At 39.7% G+C, this 20,050-nt stretch overlaps 1 protein-coding gene and 1 non-coding gene across 2 annotated transcripts; both read left to right on the top strand.

Moving 5' to 3' along the window:
• Positions 1–12,235: 12,235 nt before the first annotated feature.
• Positions 12,236–18,150, top strand: LOC115749351 (serine/threonine-protein kinase PBS1). The gene is made up of 5 exons (XM_030686117.2): positions 12,236–12,696; positions 13,214–13,413; positions 14,226–14,415; positions 16,584–16,975; positions 17,506–18,150. The coding sequence occupies exons 1-5, from the start codon at positions 12,582–12,584 to the stop codon at positions 17,995–17,997; spliced, it is 1,389 nt and encodes a 462-aa protein (XP_030541977.1). The 5' UTR covers positions 12,236–12,581; the 3' UTR covers positions 17,998–18,150.
• Positions 18,151–18,805: 655 nt separating this feature from the next.
• TRNAQ-UUG lies at positions 18,806–18,877 on the top strand. The gene has a single exon. It is a non-coding gene; the product is annotated as a tRNA-Gln (tRNA).
• The last annotated feature ends 1,173 nt before the right edge of the window (positions 18,878–20,050 follow it).

The following is a 20,050-nucleotide window of genomic DNA, read 5'->3' as shown; positions in this document are numbered from 1 at the left end:
CTTAGATAAAGATACTCCAGTTGAATCTTTTGAAACAACCCTTTTTGAAAAGTGTTTAAGTCATGTAATTCGAAAATTCTCTTCAGCAGAGTTTTGAACATGAAAGTTATATGATGACGTGTTTGGACAAGTTTCCTTCACAAATCCAATTTGATATATTCGATTGTGGTTCTTAGATCTTTCAAGCCCTAAGATCACATTCCACTCGTTAAAATCTTTTAATCCATTACCACTTTTGTTCACCCAAAAAAGGTGACATTAGGGTAATTCTTTGGTAAATCCCTTCCTAAAGGGTAGACCAATCTTTTAATCTCTTACAGTTTTTGTAGGCTGTCTATATCCTTAAGAGTCATTTTATGGTATGACCCCCTATACGGGTCAAATTTTAATATTCCTTAGGTATTCTTGTAACGAATCCTTAGGTTTTCTATTCCGGTTCAACTCACCATACGAGTCAAAATTTTAATTCACCTTAGGCATTCTTATAACGAATCCTTTGGTCTTCATTCAACCTTCACGAATCAACATCATTCGAGCTAATGGTAGCTAAGTCACGGGTAAATCTCCATTCCCCTTTCTCATATAAAAAATGTACGTAATGCGACCTCTCTTGGACTCTGAGTTTTCATTGCAAAGGTATGAGAGTTAAATGTCATGACTTGTTTTTAGTTTTTCTCAGTCGAGTCGATTAAGGCTCAGGTGTCACATTATTTTTGAGAGTAACCTCTAATGAGATTCCTCCCAAAGAAGGGCGATCGTTGACACTTGATATTTAGTTAGTGTATTTTTAGAAAAAATTCATAGAAAATTTAGAAAAACTCAAAAAATTATGAAATCAACTTTGGAAGTCTTGGCCAAGCCTAAGGAACCATTTTTGAAAAAAAAAATAATTTTTCATAATTTTTACATTTTTTAAAATATTTTCAGAAAATAGAAAAATACTTAGAAAATCGATAAAAATAGTATTTGAGGCCGTAAAGATGCATAAAAATAGTCAATATTTTTATTTTAATTCCCTTTTCATTTTGGTCTCATAAATTTGAAAAATTCAACTCAGAATTATGGGCTACTTCATTGAGCGTAATTCCGAATTGGTTTGAAAAATACATTTTGAGTCATTTAAATTTCATTTTTCAGTTTTTACATGTTGTGACATTTGTGACATCCCGAATTTTCGCACACTAGAAGTAATTAGAGAGTAAAATAAATTCCCTCTAAAATGTAAGAATAAAGTCAATTAAGTTTTTCTAGTGGATAAGAAGAATGTCATTTTCAAGCATTAATTAATATGATAAGATCAATGTCACTTTCAATTAGTAGAATAAGATCAATGTCACTTTCAAGTAATAACATAAGATCAATGTCGCTTTCAAGTAATAGGACAAGATCAATGTCGCTTTCAAAAATAGGATAAGATCAATGTTGCTTTCAAATAAAAACATTTCTAAATCTTAGCATGATTTTCAAGAAATCCATTTACACAGTTTTCAAGAAAGATATTTCTAAACTTTTACATGAATTTCGAGAAAGTTATTTCTTTGCACGAATTTTAAGAAATATTTTTTAAATTTTTACACGGTCTACGATGAAGATATTTTGAGAAAATGATTTTCAAGAAAAATATTTTGAAAAGCACGATTTTCGAGGCCTGGCTTAGGGAAGAAGCCAAAGGAGGCTATACATAGCCAAAGGACCCATACCATTTTCTTCGCTCTTCTCATCTCTCTCTCTCTCTCTCTCTCTCTCTCTCTCTCTCTCTCTCTCTCTCTCCTCTTTAGTTGCCACCATGCTCTCTCTCTCTCCTTTTCTTTCTTAGTCGCACGATCGAGACCACCACCGGCGCACATTTTGATCTATTGTCTTGAGTAGAGTAAGTAAATTCTCTAGTCTTAAGTGGAGGTATTTACTTGTGGCTTGTTTAGGTTATGCATGCTTGGTTACCTGGTTTTTTGCTTGAGAATTGACATGTATTTCTGCCAAGTAGATGAGGTAAAGTATGTCCCGATTGCGATAGAGAAGTGGCGCTTTGAGCCGAACGGCCTTCTCGTGCCATCGGCCATGGTTGCCTACATCCCGCACCCGTCGGGGATAGTCTATACTAGATTGCATCATGACACAAGTTAGCATCAAGAGTATGATTGGTTGCCGTGTCGTTTAATGAATGAAAAAAAAAATGATATGCAATACTTTGTGATGCATTTTGCACGACCACATAAAGACAAGGTAAGACCCGCCGTTACTTGAGGTGACGGCGATGCCTTGCCCAAGGGCAAGATGCCTCGTCCGATGGCGGGAAGGCTCATTTGATCACGAGGCTTGGTATATGACAAGTTAAGTGGGAATGATAGCGAGACTTCCCGGGTTGACGACGGGATGCCCCGAGGAGTGTTTCGGGGATGCCGCGGGGGTTCGCGATGCCTCGTAAGAGAGAATTGGGAGATCCCCCACAGAAGGGTTGTTAAGTGGGATGTCGCGGAGTGCGATGCCCCGGATGGGAAGCTCATGACCTACGACGAGAACAATGATTATGATGAGAGAGAGAAAAGAAAAATAATGAAATGGATGTATGATTGTGATGCGTGAGCATGTTGAAAGTATTATGCATGAAAAGAAGGCTTTCTTTGCTATTAATCTGCCATTTATGCATATGGTTGTGTGCATGAGTCATATTTGATGTGTACCTCATAATCTTGATTAGTTTTGTAGGCGCCGAACAAAGTGGTAGGTAAATTCCTTTCCTTAGGACTAGAAATTTTACTTGCTGAGTGTCGACTCACTCTTTAACATTTCAGACTTGTAGGATGGTGGACGCGCACTTTGGCGTCCCTATTATTATCTAGTTTTCATTTGCCGACCTAGTCGACGTGGAGGAGTATCTTACCTACAACCGTTGCAACTCTACGGGGGAATCAATTTTGGAGTATGAGTAGCGGAGTTAGGCTTCTCTCTATGCTATCTTTTGTTGACACCCAAATTTTGAATAAAAATTTTCAGTTATTTATTCATAAAAAATGAGAATTAAGTTCAGTTCTCACAAAAAATAATTAATTTAAATTTTTCATGCATAACATGTCTAATATAGTTTAACATGCATATTAATCAGACCGGCGGTGGAAGGGCTTATTTCAAGGTTTCGAACTTGTCGACAAATTAGACCAAAGCCCGCAGTGTGGAAAATCAGCGGAGCCTGTGATTATAGTTTGGCTGATATTTGCAAGGTAAATGGCTGATTTAATGAAAACTTGGAGGACAATTTAGTTTTTTTTATTATCATAACATCTCCTATTTTAACATAGGAAATAAAAGATTACGGAATTGTTGGCGGAAACCCTAAGCCTACTTTATAAATAGATACTCACGTTCATGGGTGAGGGGGAGGTCGGCAATTTTTCTGCTCACACGCATCGTATTCACGTGAAGATTAGAGAGCAAAGAGAGAGACTTTGGTTTCAAGTAGCAATTAGCCTTTCTTATCGTTCAACAGTCCCCGAAGCTTGACGTGAGCCGACGACGCCCTTGCTTGACACGACGTTGGAGTCGACGCCGCCTTGATCAATTCGAAGCTAGCCACGACGCGGGTGTCTAGGTGGTCTTGCCCAGCTTGCTTTTTCCTCTGTTGATCGATGCTACCAATGGGTTCGATTTTGTCGCTGTCCTGCTAGAAGATCTTGCTGTTTTTGTCCAAGTTTGGTGGCTGCTCAAGTTTAGTTTGCTCCAAATTGGCTTAACTTTTCTGCTGAATCAGCCACAAAAAGGGACGCACGAGCAGATCTTGTTGTGCTTTGGTCGCTGATTTGGTCTTGAAGCTTTTACTAGTACAATTTTCACCATTTGGTCCCAAAAATTCAGATTTGGTCCGCAGTTTTCCTTCGAGTTCAAAGGAGGAGGACAGTACAAGTTTTGCAATCAAGATAAATTATCAAGCTTGGATACTCTGATTTTTTTTGTGCATATTTTTGATGGATTAAGCTGTTTGCCTTGAATTGATGTTCAATTTGTCATGAATTGCTTATTTTAGCTAATTTCCAAATTGCTTATGCAAAGTCGACTGAATAATTGAGAGCTCGGACAAGATAATTTTCAAATGGTGAAATGCTATGCATATTTCGAAATTTGTGAGTAAATTGCCAGATTTGATATTTTCATAGATTGAATTGGAGTTTATCTTTGGCATATTTTCTGATTGACTTCATCTTGACTTAAAGATATTGTGCACATTATTTAGAATATTCATGGTTATCTCGTGATCGAATTTTGAATGCATCTGAAAATTTTGAGCATATCGGATAAAATTTTTACCTCGGTTGGGAATTCTGAGCATATCTTTAAAATTCAGGAGATTATCTAAAAACTCTTTCAAATCTCATGTGATAACTTTCCCGAATTTAAACAAAATTATCCTTTGTGGATAGGGGCTTATCCCCTTTCAAATTCAGCACCTATCCCTAGTTGGCCGAAAATCTTTTTTTATTTATACTTTGATCTAATTCAAATATTTTTATAATTTACCTTGAGTATAATACATGCTCCCTTGTGCCTTGTCCCTCGGAATATGTGCAATATGGATGACTATCCGACTTGACCCCCGAAGTACGACGTCATTCGCACAATGAAATTGTTTAACCTATCCCACAACTTTGGGACCGGATCGACAAATTTCATAATATATAAATTCACTATCTGACCCCACCCCCGGGGTGCAACGTGAATAAATTACCTTCCGACCCCGCCTCCAGAGTACAAAGCGAATTCATCGGAAAAATTCGGATTATAAGGTGTATTATGCTCAAGGTTTATTATAATTTTATTTGATTCATTTTTCATAAAAGAAAATCATAAAAATCACCATGGTTTGACTATAAATGATTTTTTTCGGAAATTACATCTCAAGGTGACTCTTAATACAAATTGGATTTTGATTAATCAATTTGTGTTAATTGTTGGACCAAAAATCATAAAATCGAGAATTCATTAAAGGGTTATGACATTTCATGTGCATTTCACATAGTCTAATTCGTCATGCATTCTTCTTTGTCATTCATGCATTTTCATGTCATTAATATAATCCATATTGCATGCCATGTAATTCGAAATTCATGTTCACTTCGCATCAAATTCAATTTTTCCAAAAGTCATTCATGCAATTTTTTTTACTATACCACATAATGTAAATAAATCATCTTGCATGTCATATAGGTTAGTTCTCACATTGCACGTCATGTAGTTAGAATTCACTTTCCTTTATATGCATCGAAATACATTTTCTCAATATTATTACTACTCATTTCATATAGTTGCTTAGCATTCATCTAATCAAGAAAACCCATAAAGATAAACTGCACCTTAATTCATTCGTTGAAATCAATTGAATTTGCCAATCAAGAGAATGGTCACAAGAATGGTACCGAAAGGGTGTTAATTAAAAAAAATTAACATAATCAAGTCCCCAAACCTAAATATCTGGTTAGTAGAAAATAAAGTATTCTCCCGTACTTTATTTAGGTATCTAATCTACCTTTCGAAAAAGATTAGTGGCGGCTCCAAAAATAAGAAATCTTTTGATTGAGATCATGTGAACCCGAGTTACGAATTGGTAGAGCTTGGGAGAGGTCGGGCTAGGTTAATTAATTCATTTAATTAATTCTGTAATCCATTAACCCAAAGTTCAATCCGAATTTCAGGTCGTGACACCTTTTCCCGGGCTTGTAACTCGGAACAAATAAGCTTGTACTATGTCCATTGATATTAACAGTAAAATATGATGTGTTATGTGAAATCTTAATGACTCTACATTTTCTTGCCCGAATGGCTTATTGGGAATGTTTATTTGCTTCTGTATGAATGAAGAATAATTAAGATAAAAAAACGATTTAACCAGACCGGGATTTTGTAGGTTGTAGTCATTGCTGACGATGGATGGATGAGCAAAGCTTGCGGCCATGGCCGAGGCTAGATTTGGATGAGCGACAATGGAGCTGACCTCGAGCGTTGGAGGAGGTGTAGCTTGGGTCAACCGCAAGTGATGCTTTGAAGGGGTAGAGATGGTGGCCGGATAGGGTGCTGCTTGTAGTCATTACTGTTGGTGGATGGACAAACTCCAGTCGTGGCTTGTTGCAGTGTCGTTGTCGTTGATGGATGGACGGGCAAAGCTTGCGGCCATGGGCAAGGCCAAATCTCGACGAGCATCAATGGAGTCAATTGCGAGCGTCGACGGAAGTGTGGTTTGGGCCGATTGAGAGCGACGTTGAAAGTGGTGGAGATGGTGGCCAGACAGGATGTTGTTCCGTGATGGAGGAGGAAGAAGAGAAAAAAAAAATAGATTCTTATTTTTTTATTCGCCTTAGTGGACACATGTCAACCAATTATTGGACGTGAGTAAAAAACGCGTGCCACATCAGCGATTGACTAGAGTCTTTGCAACCACTGAATATTTTCTCCTTCCAAACAATTGCATCGCATGCCTTGGTCTTGCATTATGGTTTTTCCTACAGCTACACATGCTTGGGTGGATCAATCTCACCACTAGCCAATGCTCAATTTTCTGAAAAATTATCAAAAACGTCCTAAATATATTGTATTTGTATCGGTTTAGTTTTAAACTTTTAAATTTTGTTAATTAAATCTTGAACCTTTTGACAATTTGCCCGTAAAGTCCATCCGATCAATTATGGTTTAAAATCGTTGATATAGACGCCGACTATTCTACGTGAGACGGCCGGCGTTGCCGTATACAATTGTCGTAATTTTTTTTAAACGTTATGATTTTCTTATAGTTTTACTTTTTTTTTCATTTATGTTTTTTCCAATAGTGGGCTGGCTAGGGTGTTGGGCTCTCGCTCGGATCTAGGAGAGGGTCGGCTAGTGACCTCGCCGGTCCAAAGTTGTAAAAAACTTAGAAAGAAAAGGAAAAATCTAATCAAAACAATCAAAAAATTAATAATTGTAAGTATAGGTCCACATTAACACTGGTCGTACCACGCCACATAATACTCTCAACTTCCAAGTCAGCGATTTTGATCAAAATTTTTCAAATGGACTATATTGTCAAATCATCAGAAAGTTTAGGAGAAAATTAAAATAAAATATAAGATGTTTACGACTTTTTTTACTAATTTTCCCCCGATTTCCTCTATTCTTTTTGTTCTTTGACTTTGTCAAACTTTTGCTGAAATTGGATCTTGGCCACCAGATCAACGCGGTGCAAGATATGATTTGCTTATAAAAGTAAAACGACATTGTTTTTGCTTATTATACACCACAAGTTGTCACGTAGAATGAAATATAGGCCCGACAAGTTGGAACTCGGCCTTGATCCCCATGTCCTATTGTGATGGAAATACTTTGCACCATATCAAGCACTTTGTTGTATGAATTGCCAAAAACACAGAAAAAAACAACCTTTTCAATCAGGGAAGCGAATTACGTACAATCCGAATACTCCTCTCCTTCTGTTAAGGGCGTCGGTATAATTATTAAACCGTAAGTTGCGACATTTATTCGTCCTACTCCGCGAAACGGATTCTTACCCTAGCATCATTAGGACCAAAGCATGTAACGTGTAATACTCACGTAAGATGGTGAAGTGACCCAGTAGTCTCTAATGCTGTCCAGCCTATGGATTTGGAACGATTTGTTCGCATATTTTAACGTGTTCGTGACCGAAAGCAAATCCAAACCAACCCCACATCATGAAGCTTCCATGAAACGGCGAAACCCTCTCACGAAGCTGCGATTCAGGAATCGTTTGAGCTGAGTTGTAGCCTCCCTGTGTTTGGACCGAGTTCGGGGTCTTCTCCTGTTGTCATTTTCACAAACAGGTTGCAGTCCTGTTCGTCGCTTCGAAAATTTTTCAAAGTCCAGTAGCGGCCCTCGACGAAAGGACTCGAATCACTTCGCCTGAATAAAAACCAAAATCGATGTTCGAGCACGACACCGACAGTTTGGCCGTGTGGAAAAATTCCGAGTCAACAAAGAAAAGCAACGTTAGCTTTCAAAAGCTCCGACATCTGTTCTCCCAAAATCATCGGCGAGGGAATTTCGTACACGCATGAAAGCAACATCAGCACTTCATGCAGCGCTCATACGCCAATCAAGAGAAAGTTGTTGAAAAAAATTATAAATCTATTACATCTTTGCTAATTCAGCCCTAAACTTTTTAATTTTATCGGTTGAGACCTAAACTTTTTTGCGAATTTTTTCAACTGGATCCATCCAGCCAATTTTGACTAGAAATCGATGGTGTGGATATTGATCGTTCTATGTGACACAGCCCGTATTGACGTGAATAATTTTTATTAATTTTTTTTCTATTATTTGTTTTTGTTTTACATCTTTGGCCAACGAGGTCGTCGCCCAACCATTGCTGGCCATAGGCAAGGGTCGACAGCCATTGCTTGGCTTGGGCGAGGGTGTCGCGGCCCTCGTTGGCCATGGGTGAGGGCCTCCGAGCCCTTGCCAAGATCCAGGCGAGGGTGTTGGGCCCCCGCTTGTGACCGGCAAGGGCGAAGTCACTGGCCCTTGCCAATGGTCGATGATATGACCTCGCTGGTCGAAAATGTAAAAAAATAAAAAATATTTAAAATAAAAAATATTATTAAAAATTCTTCACGTCAATGATGGTTATGCCACGTAAGATGGTCGATGTCCACGTGAAAAGGTTTATGACTTAATTAACAAAATTAAAAGATTTCGAGCTAAATTTACAAAACTACAGTTAATTTAAGATTTTTTTGGACAATTCCCATGAGTTAAGATATCAAAAGCGATCAGAGGACGATACGAAACTTGGCAGACATGTAGAGGGGCAAAGCATTCTACTACCAAATCGTGTCTAGTGAATCAGGGATACACCAACTCCTCATCGAATTCCGTCTTCTCATGAGCCAAATCAAGGGGTGGTGCACCAACTCCATCCGATCCCATTTCTATATTTATGATGATTTCGTCCGGTTTCGATGAAACACGGTGTATATTATTGGCTCTGGTATAGTATAAAGCTTAATGTCGAAAAGACCTTGAATTAAAGAAGAGATTGGAGTACCAAAATATGTGTGTGTTCCCGCGCCTTATAATTTCAGTTTCTCGCTGCCCCATTATGTTAAGAAATTTTCGTCAGTATAGTTTGGAGAAGATCAGTATTCACGCTCGCTTACTTACACAGTACATATGCTAATTGAGGTGGGAAATGTAAAAGAAGCTCGCATGGGCACGTATGGCAACAATTTTGGAGAAGAATTTCTGCTCTACAAGTGCTTACGGAGTAGAAATTCATCTGACAATGCAATTTTTGAAGCAAAAACTCCACTTTATTTTTCTACTTTTGAAGCATTTTTTGTTCCAGAAGTAGTTTTGGAGCCACTTGAAGAATTTTAAAAAAAAAGACGACTTCTCTCCAGCAGTAGAAAAATCAACTTTTGCTTAGAAGTAGAAGCAAGGAAATCAACTTCTAGCAGCAAAGTACTACCATGCGCGCTCTAGCTACTCAAGGTGAATTTTCTCCTAATAAAAGAAAATGAAAAATTACCAAAAAAATTCTTAAATTTATTGCAATTGTGTCAATTCAATCCCAAACCTTTTTTTTGTGCCAGTTGAGTCCTAAACCTTTCGCATTTGTGTCAATTCAATTTATTTGACCAACTTTGGCCGGTCAGTGCTGATGTGGAATTTATGTTTTCAATAGTTTTTATATTTTTTTTTATTTTTTCTCTCTATTTCTTTTTTTCTCCCCTCATTGCATAGCCATGCACAAATGTAGAAGGTTTAAAAATCAATTGACACCATTGTAATAGATTTAAGACTCTTTTTAGGATAAAAGAACATTTGAAAAGTCAAAATTTGTATACAACGCTCACTTTAATGCTAAATCTTTTTTCGACTCACTTAAGTAACAATTTTTTTGAAAAAATAATCTCTTAAGTGTCAACTCCGAACTGCTTGATGAAAGTCCTACGTGCTTCGCCGGAGGTTCCAGTTAGCAATAAAATAGCCAAAAGTTTAAAAAATATATTAAAAAGTTAAAGTAAACTAAAAAAATAAAAAAATTTTAAAAAAAGAAAATGAAAGGGCTTGCTCATCCCTCGCCACTAAAAATAAAAAAGAAATGGAAAGGACTTTGCACATATCTCATCGCCGCATGTCGTAATTCCTTTTTTTTTTTTTAAGTTTTTTTAACTTATTTCTAAATTTAATTGAAATTTTTCAAAAAAATCAGCTTATTGTTAATTTCTTTGATTTGGCATTTAAGTAAGCCGGCGAGAAATTTTATTACTAAAGTGAGCGCCGTAAATTTTGACACTTCTTGTGTTTTTTTTTGGACTTATTTTGGCAATTCTTCCTGAAGGAAAATGGAAAGCAAGAGTGAACAACCGAGAAGAATCGAGAGTCAACGTGCGTACACCAGACGGGCATAAGAACGTTCCCCTTCACAAAGATTTTCTGAGGAGCAGCTCATGGCTTCCAGGTCGTAAAATAGTGGGATCTGAAGCTCAGGTGAGCGCTCGGGGAAGGCTAGGGTTTGGGATCTTCAACAGTATACACTGGATTAAGACCTAACCCTAATTGAATACGTGCCACGCAGCTGAACCGAAGGATTCTCTTCTGGGGTTTGAATAACATCGATCCTGCGAATTATCCTTTGCTCGATAGTTCCGAGAGAGAAACAACCAAGAAGCAGAGCATGTTGGTTGAGGCTACACATGCGCATGACATCGTCCAATGACTTCTTCTGACCCGAATACATCGAAAGCTTATAGATTCCCACGAGTACAGAAGTTTCTCGCGAACCTCTTCTTGGTTTCTGTCTGCATTCTTTTGACAAAGAAAAGAGCGCAGATTCATTTTTAGGAGTTAAAAGAACTTTCCATACCAACATGAAGTCAAAAACTTGAATTTGGCTTACATATCGAGATGCCCGATCTGTCTTTGATGAGCAATATTCTCGGTAAAGATGGGCCAGAAAAGTAATTTCATGCGGAGGTTACTCATCCTGATTTTGACTCGTATCTCACTTGATTCATGAGGTTAGTAGTATTATTTACGGTATTCTTCCTGCCATACGACCCTTGATTTAGGCAAGCTAGCCTTGCCCGCAGCAATGGCAAAAGCCGCAATGGTTTGGCGAGCCTTGCCTGTTGCATTGGCCTTGCCTAAATCTGGGCAAGGCAGAGCAAGGGCCACGACCTCGCCCTAGCTCAATAAGGCATCGCGACCCTCGCTTGCTACCGGTGAAGGCCAGTCAACCTTTGCTAGCCACCGAAAAACAAAGCTAGAGGGAAGGAAAAAAGAACAAAAAATTAAGAAAAAAATCGAAAAATATTCAAATATTATTAAAAATTGGTCACATCGGCGCTTGTCACGCCATATCATTGATTGCCGATCAAAATTGATCGAAAAGACCGAATTGACAAAACTGTAATAAGTTTGAATTTTTTAAATATTTTTTCACATATTCATATGATTATGTAAAGACAAGCTCACGGAATTGTGAAAACTTTCATAAGTGCTATGGAATTTATGCTACTTGACATTTGTATAAGGGAAAAACTTTAATGACAGTATGACAAGACGTCATGTCGCTTATTTTCGACCGTAGATCCACATACCATCACGGCGTGTTTTGCATAAAGCATTCATTAATTGAAAAATTTTGGGATCAGAAATAATGAAAGTACCGTCGAACTGTTAGAGTAGTAGCTCTTTATTTATAATTTTATATTATTTTAAGGATTCATTCTCTCTCTTTTTTGGGTCAAATTTTGAGAATTCATTTGAAAGGGGGGAAAAACCTGGAACGACATTAAATAATTAATATACTTAAGAAATCGCAGAATCCTCGGCCAAACTGAAAGGGGGCGGCTGCAAGACCTGGCTTTGCTCGTGCTGCTCCGCCAGTCCCGCCACTGGACACGTTTTGTCTACGAATTCCCCGTTTTACCCCCAGCACCACCACGGCCACTTTTTCACCGTCGACTACGCAGGAACGAACCGACCGCTCCTTTTTTTTTTTTCCCTTCTTGCAGTAGACAGAAAGTTTTGTCTTTTTTTTTTTTGTCAGACAGTAGACAGAAAGCTAGAACCACAGTAAATGCGAGTAATAATACCTTCTCTTTTATATTTCTATTTTATTATGGTCAAGTAAACTAAGGATCAACAGTTGAAGTTGCTCCGTTACCAAAAAACCCAAAAAAAAAAAAAAGGATTAAAAATCTCTCTCAGGAGGGAGGAAATCTTAGAGGAATAGAAGTGGTGAAAGGGGAAGAAGTTATGTTGATTCCTTCTTGCTATAAATACGTCGTCTTTCTCACAGGAGAGGTCAGTTGAAACCAGGTAGAATCAAGCCTCCGTTTCAAGGTGCAACCATTCTGCTTCTTTGTTCTAGCACCCACCTGCTAGATCAGATGAAGGAGGAACCTTTACTGTGTTTTCTTTGGTTGGGTTACCGTTAAGACAAGTGTTGAGGGGTCTGAATCTGATTGGGTGTTTGTGACAAAAATTGGATGGGAAGGCGTCGTCAAGGATGACTCTTTCTAGATAAGCTTATTGTCGTTATTGTGAGGATCGATTCGAGGTCCCCATTTGAGAGGATGGGCTGCTTTTCGTGTTTCGATTCGAGGGAGGACGTGAAGCTGAACCCTGAGAAAGAGAGCGACGATCGGAGTCAAGGGCCTCTCTCATCCGACATTTCCAGATTGGCCTCAGGTCAGTCCTGTGGAGACCCCTAATTTTATTTTTTTATTTTTGAAAAGAAACAGACACTTGTGTTGGTTTTTCAGTGATTTACTTTCTTGATCTGTTCTGGGCGTGTCTGATGTTGCCTATGTGACTTAAAGGAAGAAAATGATAATGCTGGTTTTGTCGTCGCTGTTGTGTGGATCATTGCTTGTTTGATTTTCTGTTGATACGATTGTTATTCTTTGCTGTTAAGAAGGAGACCCTGAGATCTCCTTATGGCCTCATGGACAATCTTCGTGTGGATTATACTTCTGGTTAGTGTGAGAGAAATGACTGAGCCGAATCGGGTTCTTTTGCTGGCACCTCCCAGTTTGTTACCCCTTAATTTTGCGAATCAGAAAAGTGAACCTTTTGATCTCTGTCTTGAAGTCAATGAATTAAATGTGGTGATCGTACCTTTTGATCTTTGTCTTGAAGTCAATGAATTTAACGCATATGTAAAGTTGCGACTCTAATGGGCAACTCCGACAAATTACGTTTGCAGGAGTGGACAGACCACGATTGAGAGGCAATGCAGGAGTCAAAAGAGAACTACCTGGCCTTAAGGATGCACCTGGTATTGCTGCTCAGACATTTACTTTCCGTGAGCTTGCAGCTGCAACGAAGAATTTCCGGTCTGAGTGTTTCTTAGGAGAAGGGGGATTTGGTCGTGTATATAAAGGACAACTTGAAAGTACTGGTCAGGTAAATTATCCAGTGATTTAGCTGCAGTAGCGAGCTGTATGATGTGCTCAGTTATACTTAAATTTCTTTAATTTCTTATTCGTGCTCTTATATTGACAACTTTAGAGATGTTAGATGTCAGGTAATTTGATGTTCGAGTTATGAACAATCTCCTTTCTAATGAGTTACTACAATGTCATGACCCACGGTTATTTACATGGGATTGCAAAGTGAGGTTTAGTTTACGTGCATCCCTAGTTTATGGTGGTCTTACTTGACTTGGTATTCTCTTTGCTCTTATGTGCATGAATGAAATAATTGTTGGATATGCCCTCATCGAAGCACCTAGTGCACCAGACTTCATCATATGCTTGATGTAGATCTGTTGGATTTTCCAAACCATTGTAGTCCACTCAGAAAGATTTAGCGAATCTGGTGTAGGAAGCTAGTTTATGGTGGTCTTACTTGACTTCACTTGGTATTTGCTTTGTTTTTTTTTTTTTTTGGTAAGGTAAGTATAAGTATTTGCTTTGTTCTTATGTGCACGGATGAAACAATTGTCGGATATGCTCTCACTGAAGCACCCAGTGCAATATACTTCATCAAATTTTCAATGGAGATCTGTTGGAGTTTTCAAACCATTGTAGTCCACTCAGAAAGGCTTAGCTACTCAGGTGTAAAAAGCTAGTGAATTTCTGAGTTCTGATGTCTATTCAGTAGTTACTTTTCAGACGTGTATGAAACTCCTCCTTGTAAACACTTCTAATAGTGCCTTGGTGAGTAATGAATGTGGTCGGACTTTTTTAATGTTTACTTTGACCTTGCCGCTACAGGTGGTTGCTGTTAAGCAGTTGGATAGGAATGGCCTTCAGGGTAACCGAGAATTTTTGGTGGAGGTTCTCATGTTGAGCCTTCTACATCACCCTAACCTGGTGAATTTGATGGGGTACTGTGCTGATGGTGACCAGCGTCTTCTTGTCTATGAATTTATGCCCTTGGGATCATTGGAAGATCACCTCCACGGTAGCATTTCAGTCGATAATTGTCTGATTTTCCTTTCAATATGAGCAAGATGTGTCTTGATAATGCAAGTGTGTACAAAATGTTCTGTTTGTGCCAGAAAGATGATGGCTTGGTGGTATGAGCTGCGACTAGAAAGGAAAAGTGGGGTGGGGATGGGGTTCTAAAGTTTAAATCAATAGTAGTAAACACTTGGATCTGGCAAGAACAATGGTAGGCAAAGAGGTTCTCTATTTTTCCAGCTACTTTATTGTGCTGAAAAAACTTGAATATTTAGAAAACTGTGGAAATTAGCAACCGAGACACAAAGTGTCCGCAAAAGACCGAGCCTTGAACATTTTGCTGAGGAAGCAGTTTTCTGTTTTTGAATGACAAAAGATGTGTACGAGAGTGCTGAGAGTCGCATCATAGACATAGAAGATGAGACTGGAGAATGTGGTTTGAAAATAGTAGGGAAAGATAAAAAAATTCTTCAGAGTGGAGTGGAATCTTTAGGGAAAGCTCCTTAGTAATTGGATTTTACTGTAGGGTGATTCTTTATAGAATGTGATGCTCTGAGAGGATCTATAATGACGAATGCCAAACAGTGGGAAAATGCATGATTAATGTTGCTGTTGTATTGGTAGAAGAAAATAGACCTAGGACGCCAGCTTGATATTCAACTTTTTCAAAAACTCATCCATAATTATCCTTCCCCCAAAATGCTTTAGCAATATGTGCCAAGCAATTTGCTGCTCTGTTAACAGCTTTTGTAATTCTTCAAAAAACAATTATTCAGTCAATGATGTGTTAGGAAAGTAAATTGCATGAGCACCTTGGATAACTATTATCATGGACTAGATTCAGCTGCTACTTGAGCAGCACTGATTGTTTGATTTCAAGAAATAGATCTATACTGCATAGCATGTGATTATTTACTCTTAATTTAAGAAAAAGTAAGCCTTTCTGCTCCACACAACTCAGCAGACCCCCACACCATCGAGCCTCTGGCTCAACACCGACATGACCACGGCGGCTTGACCCTGCTGTCGATGCCCTTGCGGCCTGCCACTCTCCCTGCTTGTATCAAGCTCACTTATGGTGGCGTGGGCATGAGCTGTGCGAGGTTGGCCTTGTGTTCACAATGGAAAGGAGGCCTTGTGAGCTCCACGGCAGAGCTCCGTCATGGCCGTGGGAGCTTTGTTGTATAGCTCAGCCCTAGCAGCCATGGCTGCTCGGGCTATGCTATCAAGCTTAGTAATGGCCACTTTTGAGAAGAAAAAATATTAAAAAGATGGTAAAAAGTTGTAGATGAAGATGAAGGAACAAGGAGAGAGGCGGAGAGAGAGGGTTACTGGTCCAAAAAAGAAAAGAAAGGAGAGGGAGTGGTATCATGTGGAGAGAAAGAGAAATGGTGGTGGGGCCAGCTCATTATATGAGAAGAGGAGAGCGTAAGGTTGAATGCACAAATACATAATAAAACCACCAAATTGATGAGTACGACTAGTAGGCAGCAGCTAATTCTTGGCCCATCTGCATATGCAGACCCCATGCTCTACTAGCTTGCAATGTTTTGTATGATACTGGATGGGTATGATAAGCTTGTTGTTTCTCATGCTTTTGAATGTGCTCGGCTCTTGGAACTTACTTTTCATGCCTATCAGGAGATGACTCTGGAGTCTGGACTCGTTTGACTAGAAACAAATATGCATGACTCTCTCCCTTTCAATTGGCCTTTACTTGAGTTTCTGTCTGCCTAATCTATTTCTCATGCACACTGAACACTATCATGGGCGTTGTCTCAATATGTAAAGTGTAAGGAATGATGCTCTCAATGTCCAACATATACAAGGGGACTGTTGATTGTAGCTAGCCTAGCCGCCGTGGAGTTATAGTTTAACTGGATTTGGAACGGTCTTAGGGGAAAGTGGATCTTAATGTGACAAAATGATGTGAACAGTAAATTTCTTATAAATGCTAATCGATGCAAATTTTTTGGAACATCGCATCTCTCTTGATATTACAAGTGCACGTAAGCAAGCACATGGTTTTGATTATGCTCGTGATCCCACTAGTGGGAAGTGGCTGTTGCTGATGCTGTTGGTGGTGTTTCTGGATTATTGTTTTGCTGCAAGACCACTGCCAACAGCAATCTATGCTGTTGCTAATACTCAGTGTTGGTCATTCCACAGATCTTCCTCCTGGGAAGGAGCCTCTGAATTGGAACACTAGAATGAAGATAGCTGCTGGTGCTGCTAGAGGTTTGGAATACCTGCATGACAAAGCGAATCCACCAGTTATATATAGAGATTTCAAGTCGTCAAATATATTACTAGACGGGGGATTCCATCCAAAGCTTTCTGATTTTGGGCTCGCAAAGCTTGGGCCAACTGGAGATAAATCGCATGTTTCTACGAGGGTTATGGGGACTTATGGGTACTGTGCTCCCGAGTATGCTATGACTGGACAACTCACAGTAAAATCTGATGTCTACAGTTTTGGGGTGGTCTTATTAGAGCTGATTACTGGACGAAAGGCCATTGATGGTAGCCTTCCTCATGGAGAACAGAATCTAGTTGCATGGGTAAGGCTGGTCTCTCTCTCTTTGTTTTTTTTTTTTTTTTTGTAGCAAGGAAGTCACGTCAGGTGAAAGCATAATAAATGAGAGTACCAACAACCAGATTGGATGACCACATTGAAGTATGAATTTGGATTGATAGAGGTTCAATTGTGCTTTGACACGGGTTTCAGCCCAGATTTGAGTCAAATAACAATGGAAATGGGCATACCTAACCCAATTGTGCTTTGACACGGGTTTCAGCCCTGTAGCTTGACTGATAGAAAAAAGCTTAAAAGGACTTTCAGTCACTGATTCTAGTTTACGCATGAAATATACATTACTGTTACAATGTAGGATGCTGTTGTTCCTTTTTTTAATTTGTTTTTCTTGTCGAGTTGCTATAAACTCACAGGAAAACCAGCACAGCCTAGCTTCTTGGCACCCATTCTAGCTAGTTCAATCGGTTGTTTATTTTGAAGTCAATGCGTACAATTTAATTCCCTTCTAGCAAAAACCAAAGTGAATTACTTGCATCATGGATTTTTCCTTATCAGGCACGTCCACTGATCAATGACCGCCGTAAGTTCTCTAAACTGGTGGACCCAAGTCTCCAGGGGCAGTACCCAATGCGAGGGCTCTACCAGGCGCTTGCCGTGGCATCCATGTGCATCCAAGAACAGGCGGCGGCTCGTCCTCTCACGAGGGATGTAGTCACAGCTCTTTCTTATCTGGCAAACCAAGCATATGATCCGAACACGGCCGCTGGGCACGCATACAGAGGACCCGGAGGTGTTAAGGAGGGTAAGAGCAGCGGAGACGATCGGGGAGGAAGGATCCTGAGGAACGAGGAAGGAGAAGGATCAGGTCGTAGGTGGGATTTCGAAGGGTCGTCAGAGAAAGACGATTCTCCGAGAGACACGGTGAGGATATTGAACAAAGATTTAGACAGGGAAAGAGCCGTGGCGGAGGCCAAGATGTGGGGCGAGAACTGGCGGGAGAAGAGACGGCAGAGCGCACAAGGCAGTTTCGATGGCTCTAACGGTTGACATCTCAAGCCTTCTGTACCTTCGCTTCGAGCTCGGATGGCGATGCGTTACTTTGACATGATTCTTGCATTTTGCTTGCCTGAGAAGCCAGAGATTTTGATGAGTTGTGAGGAACTTTTGATATTCCATGTCTAAATCACCCCCGGAAGATCAGAAAGAGTGGGGAATGTGCTTTGCTTTTGTGTACCTGAATACAGATGAAAGAAACTGAGAAGGAGGTACTTGATTGGATTGTATTGCCTCCTGCACAGAGTGCACAAGAATGTTAAACCAAAAACAAGAAAATGAAAGTCTTTGGACATTTGTGGAACTAGCATGTTGCCGTTTATTTGCCAGTCTCTGCAAATGAAACATTCCTGATGTATCATGTCTGAGTTTAGCATTCTTCGGCTGAACTTGCGAAGAGTTGATCCGAAGTTAAGAGAGAATGGCGATGCTTTATCCTTATATCAGATGTACTGTGCGCTTGTGTTTTCTTTACTCGCCATGAATCAACTACCCGGAAGGTAATTAGAGATGTTGCGCTTACACAAGGTTGAGGGGATCTCTAAAGACTTTAGCAAAAGTAGAATGATTTAGCTCGTTAAATAAGATGAATCTAAGTTCGTCAGCATCATTAGACTATCGAGTCGTGATTGAATCGAGGAACCAGCGCCTTTGCGTATAAAGAGAATTATGGAGCAATTGAGCAAGTTTGGACAATTCGATCCGATCAATTGCAGGCGAAACAGATGAGATTGTCTGTATTTCCCAGCAGAGGAGTTTTAGTTAATTAATAATTCATGAAGGAGGAGTGCTCCCAAGAGGTGGTTCTATGGTGTAGTGGTTAGCACTCTGGACTTTGAATCCAGCGACCTGGGTTCGACTCCCGGTAGGACCTCTTTTACTTTTTTTTCGCGATTTTGCGTGTTACTTACCAGATTGGTATTTTACGGCCAAAGTTAAGCTTCGACGCTGCCCTGAGGAGGCGTACAATCACCAAGAAGCTGCGACGATGTAGCAAAGACCAACCAGTAGAAATAAGAAATGAGCAAAGCGGAATGTCCCACATATTACCAAGTGCATTCCAGCATATCTGAACACAGTTGCTGCACGCCAGATCGGTTCGGGGATGGCATGAGAGTCGGATTATCGGCGAGGCAAATCCGAACGCGGGATTTTCTATTTTCGTTTCGATACTCAGTACGTGAAATTTCTTGAGATCGTCGACAAACCGCCAGATGAAATGCAAGGTTCCCGTCGAATACCCAACGAATTCAATACCATGGGCTTAAACAGAAGAAGAATTGATCGCGCATGCAGCCGCCGTAGACAAAGCTATAAAATGGAAGGATGGAAAGGTAATGGAACGTTTTCTTCTCGGGGAAATTATTAGGAAAGCGAACAAGAACATGGCGTGATTAGACACCTTTTTTGCTCTTCCCTCTTCATTGTACGAGATGCTTCTTGCCTCCCCACTTTCCATCGTGCACACACCCACTAGGAATAGGAAGGAATCCTCCTTTTCCCCCCTTTTACTTCCACCATTGACGATGATCGACAGATCAATGAACACTGAGTGTGACCAGACCACCACCTTCTTCTTTCCATCTTCTGTGGTGATCGTTTCTTTGTCTCTCTCGGAGATTCCCATCATTTCCAAAAACATTGCTGTATGGTTTTTCGAATAATACAGAAAAGCCTATCGTGCGAATTATTCGAAACTTTCGCGTGCAAGTCGGATTATAGATGACGCGTGAAATTCAACCGACAGAGCAGATGCACGCGTGAGATAAAATCGGGGCAGCACCTTGCTCCGATACCACCTGAGATTTTGTTGAATCGCAGTTGACAGTGATTTCAAAAAATCCGTTTACGATATCAGAAGAAGGGGGTTTCTTTGGTTCAAATCTTTTCGGGGCCCTTATTTATCTCCATTATTGTAAGTTTTCACGATTCCTTTTTGGCCAAGGTCCAGTCTGCATATGAAAGAAGAGTGTTAACATATTTAAATATGCAATCACGCCTTCATCCAACTAGTGGCAGCAGTTTCACAATTTTCCTTTTACGTATT

This window comes from Rhodamnia argentea, chromosome 6, assembly GCF_020921035.1.
Source record: "Rhodamnia argentea isolate NSW1041297 chromosome 6, ASM2092103v1, whole genome shotgun sequence".
NCBI classification, from domain to species: Eukaryota; Viridiplantae; Streptophyta; class Magnoliopsida; order Myrtales; family Myrtaceae; genus Rhodamnia; species Rhodamnia argentea.
This window is presented reverse-complemented; position numbering and strand designations above follow the sequence as displayed.

Bases quoted from the DNA above. Each gene is read 5' to 3' on its own strand.
- LOC115749351 (XM_030686117.2), top strand. From the start codon at position 12,582: ATGGGCTGCTTTTCGTGTTTCGATTCGAGGGAGGACGTGAAGCTGAAC. The intron at 13,414-14,225 runs GTAAATTATCCA...TTGCCGCTACAG, and splicing joins AACTTGAAAGTACTGGTCAG to GTGGTTGCTGTTAAGCAGTT. The intron at 16,976-17,505 runs GTAAGGCTGGTC...TTTCCTTATCAG, and splicing joins AACAGAATCTAGTTGCATGG to GCACGTCCACTGATCAATGA.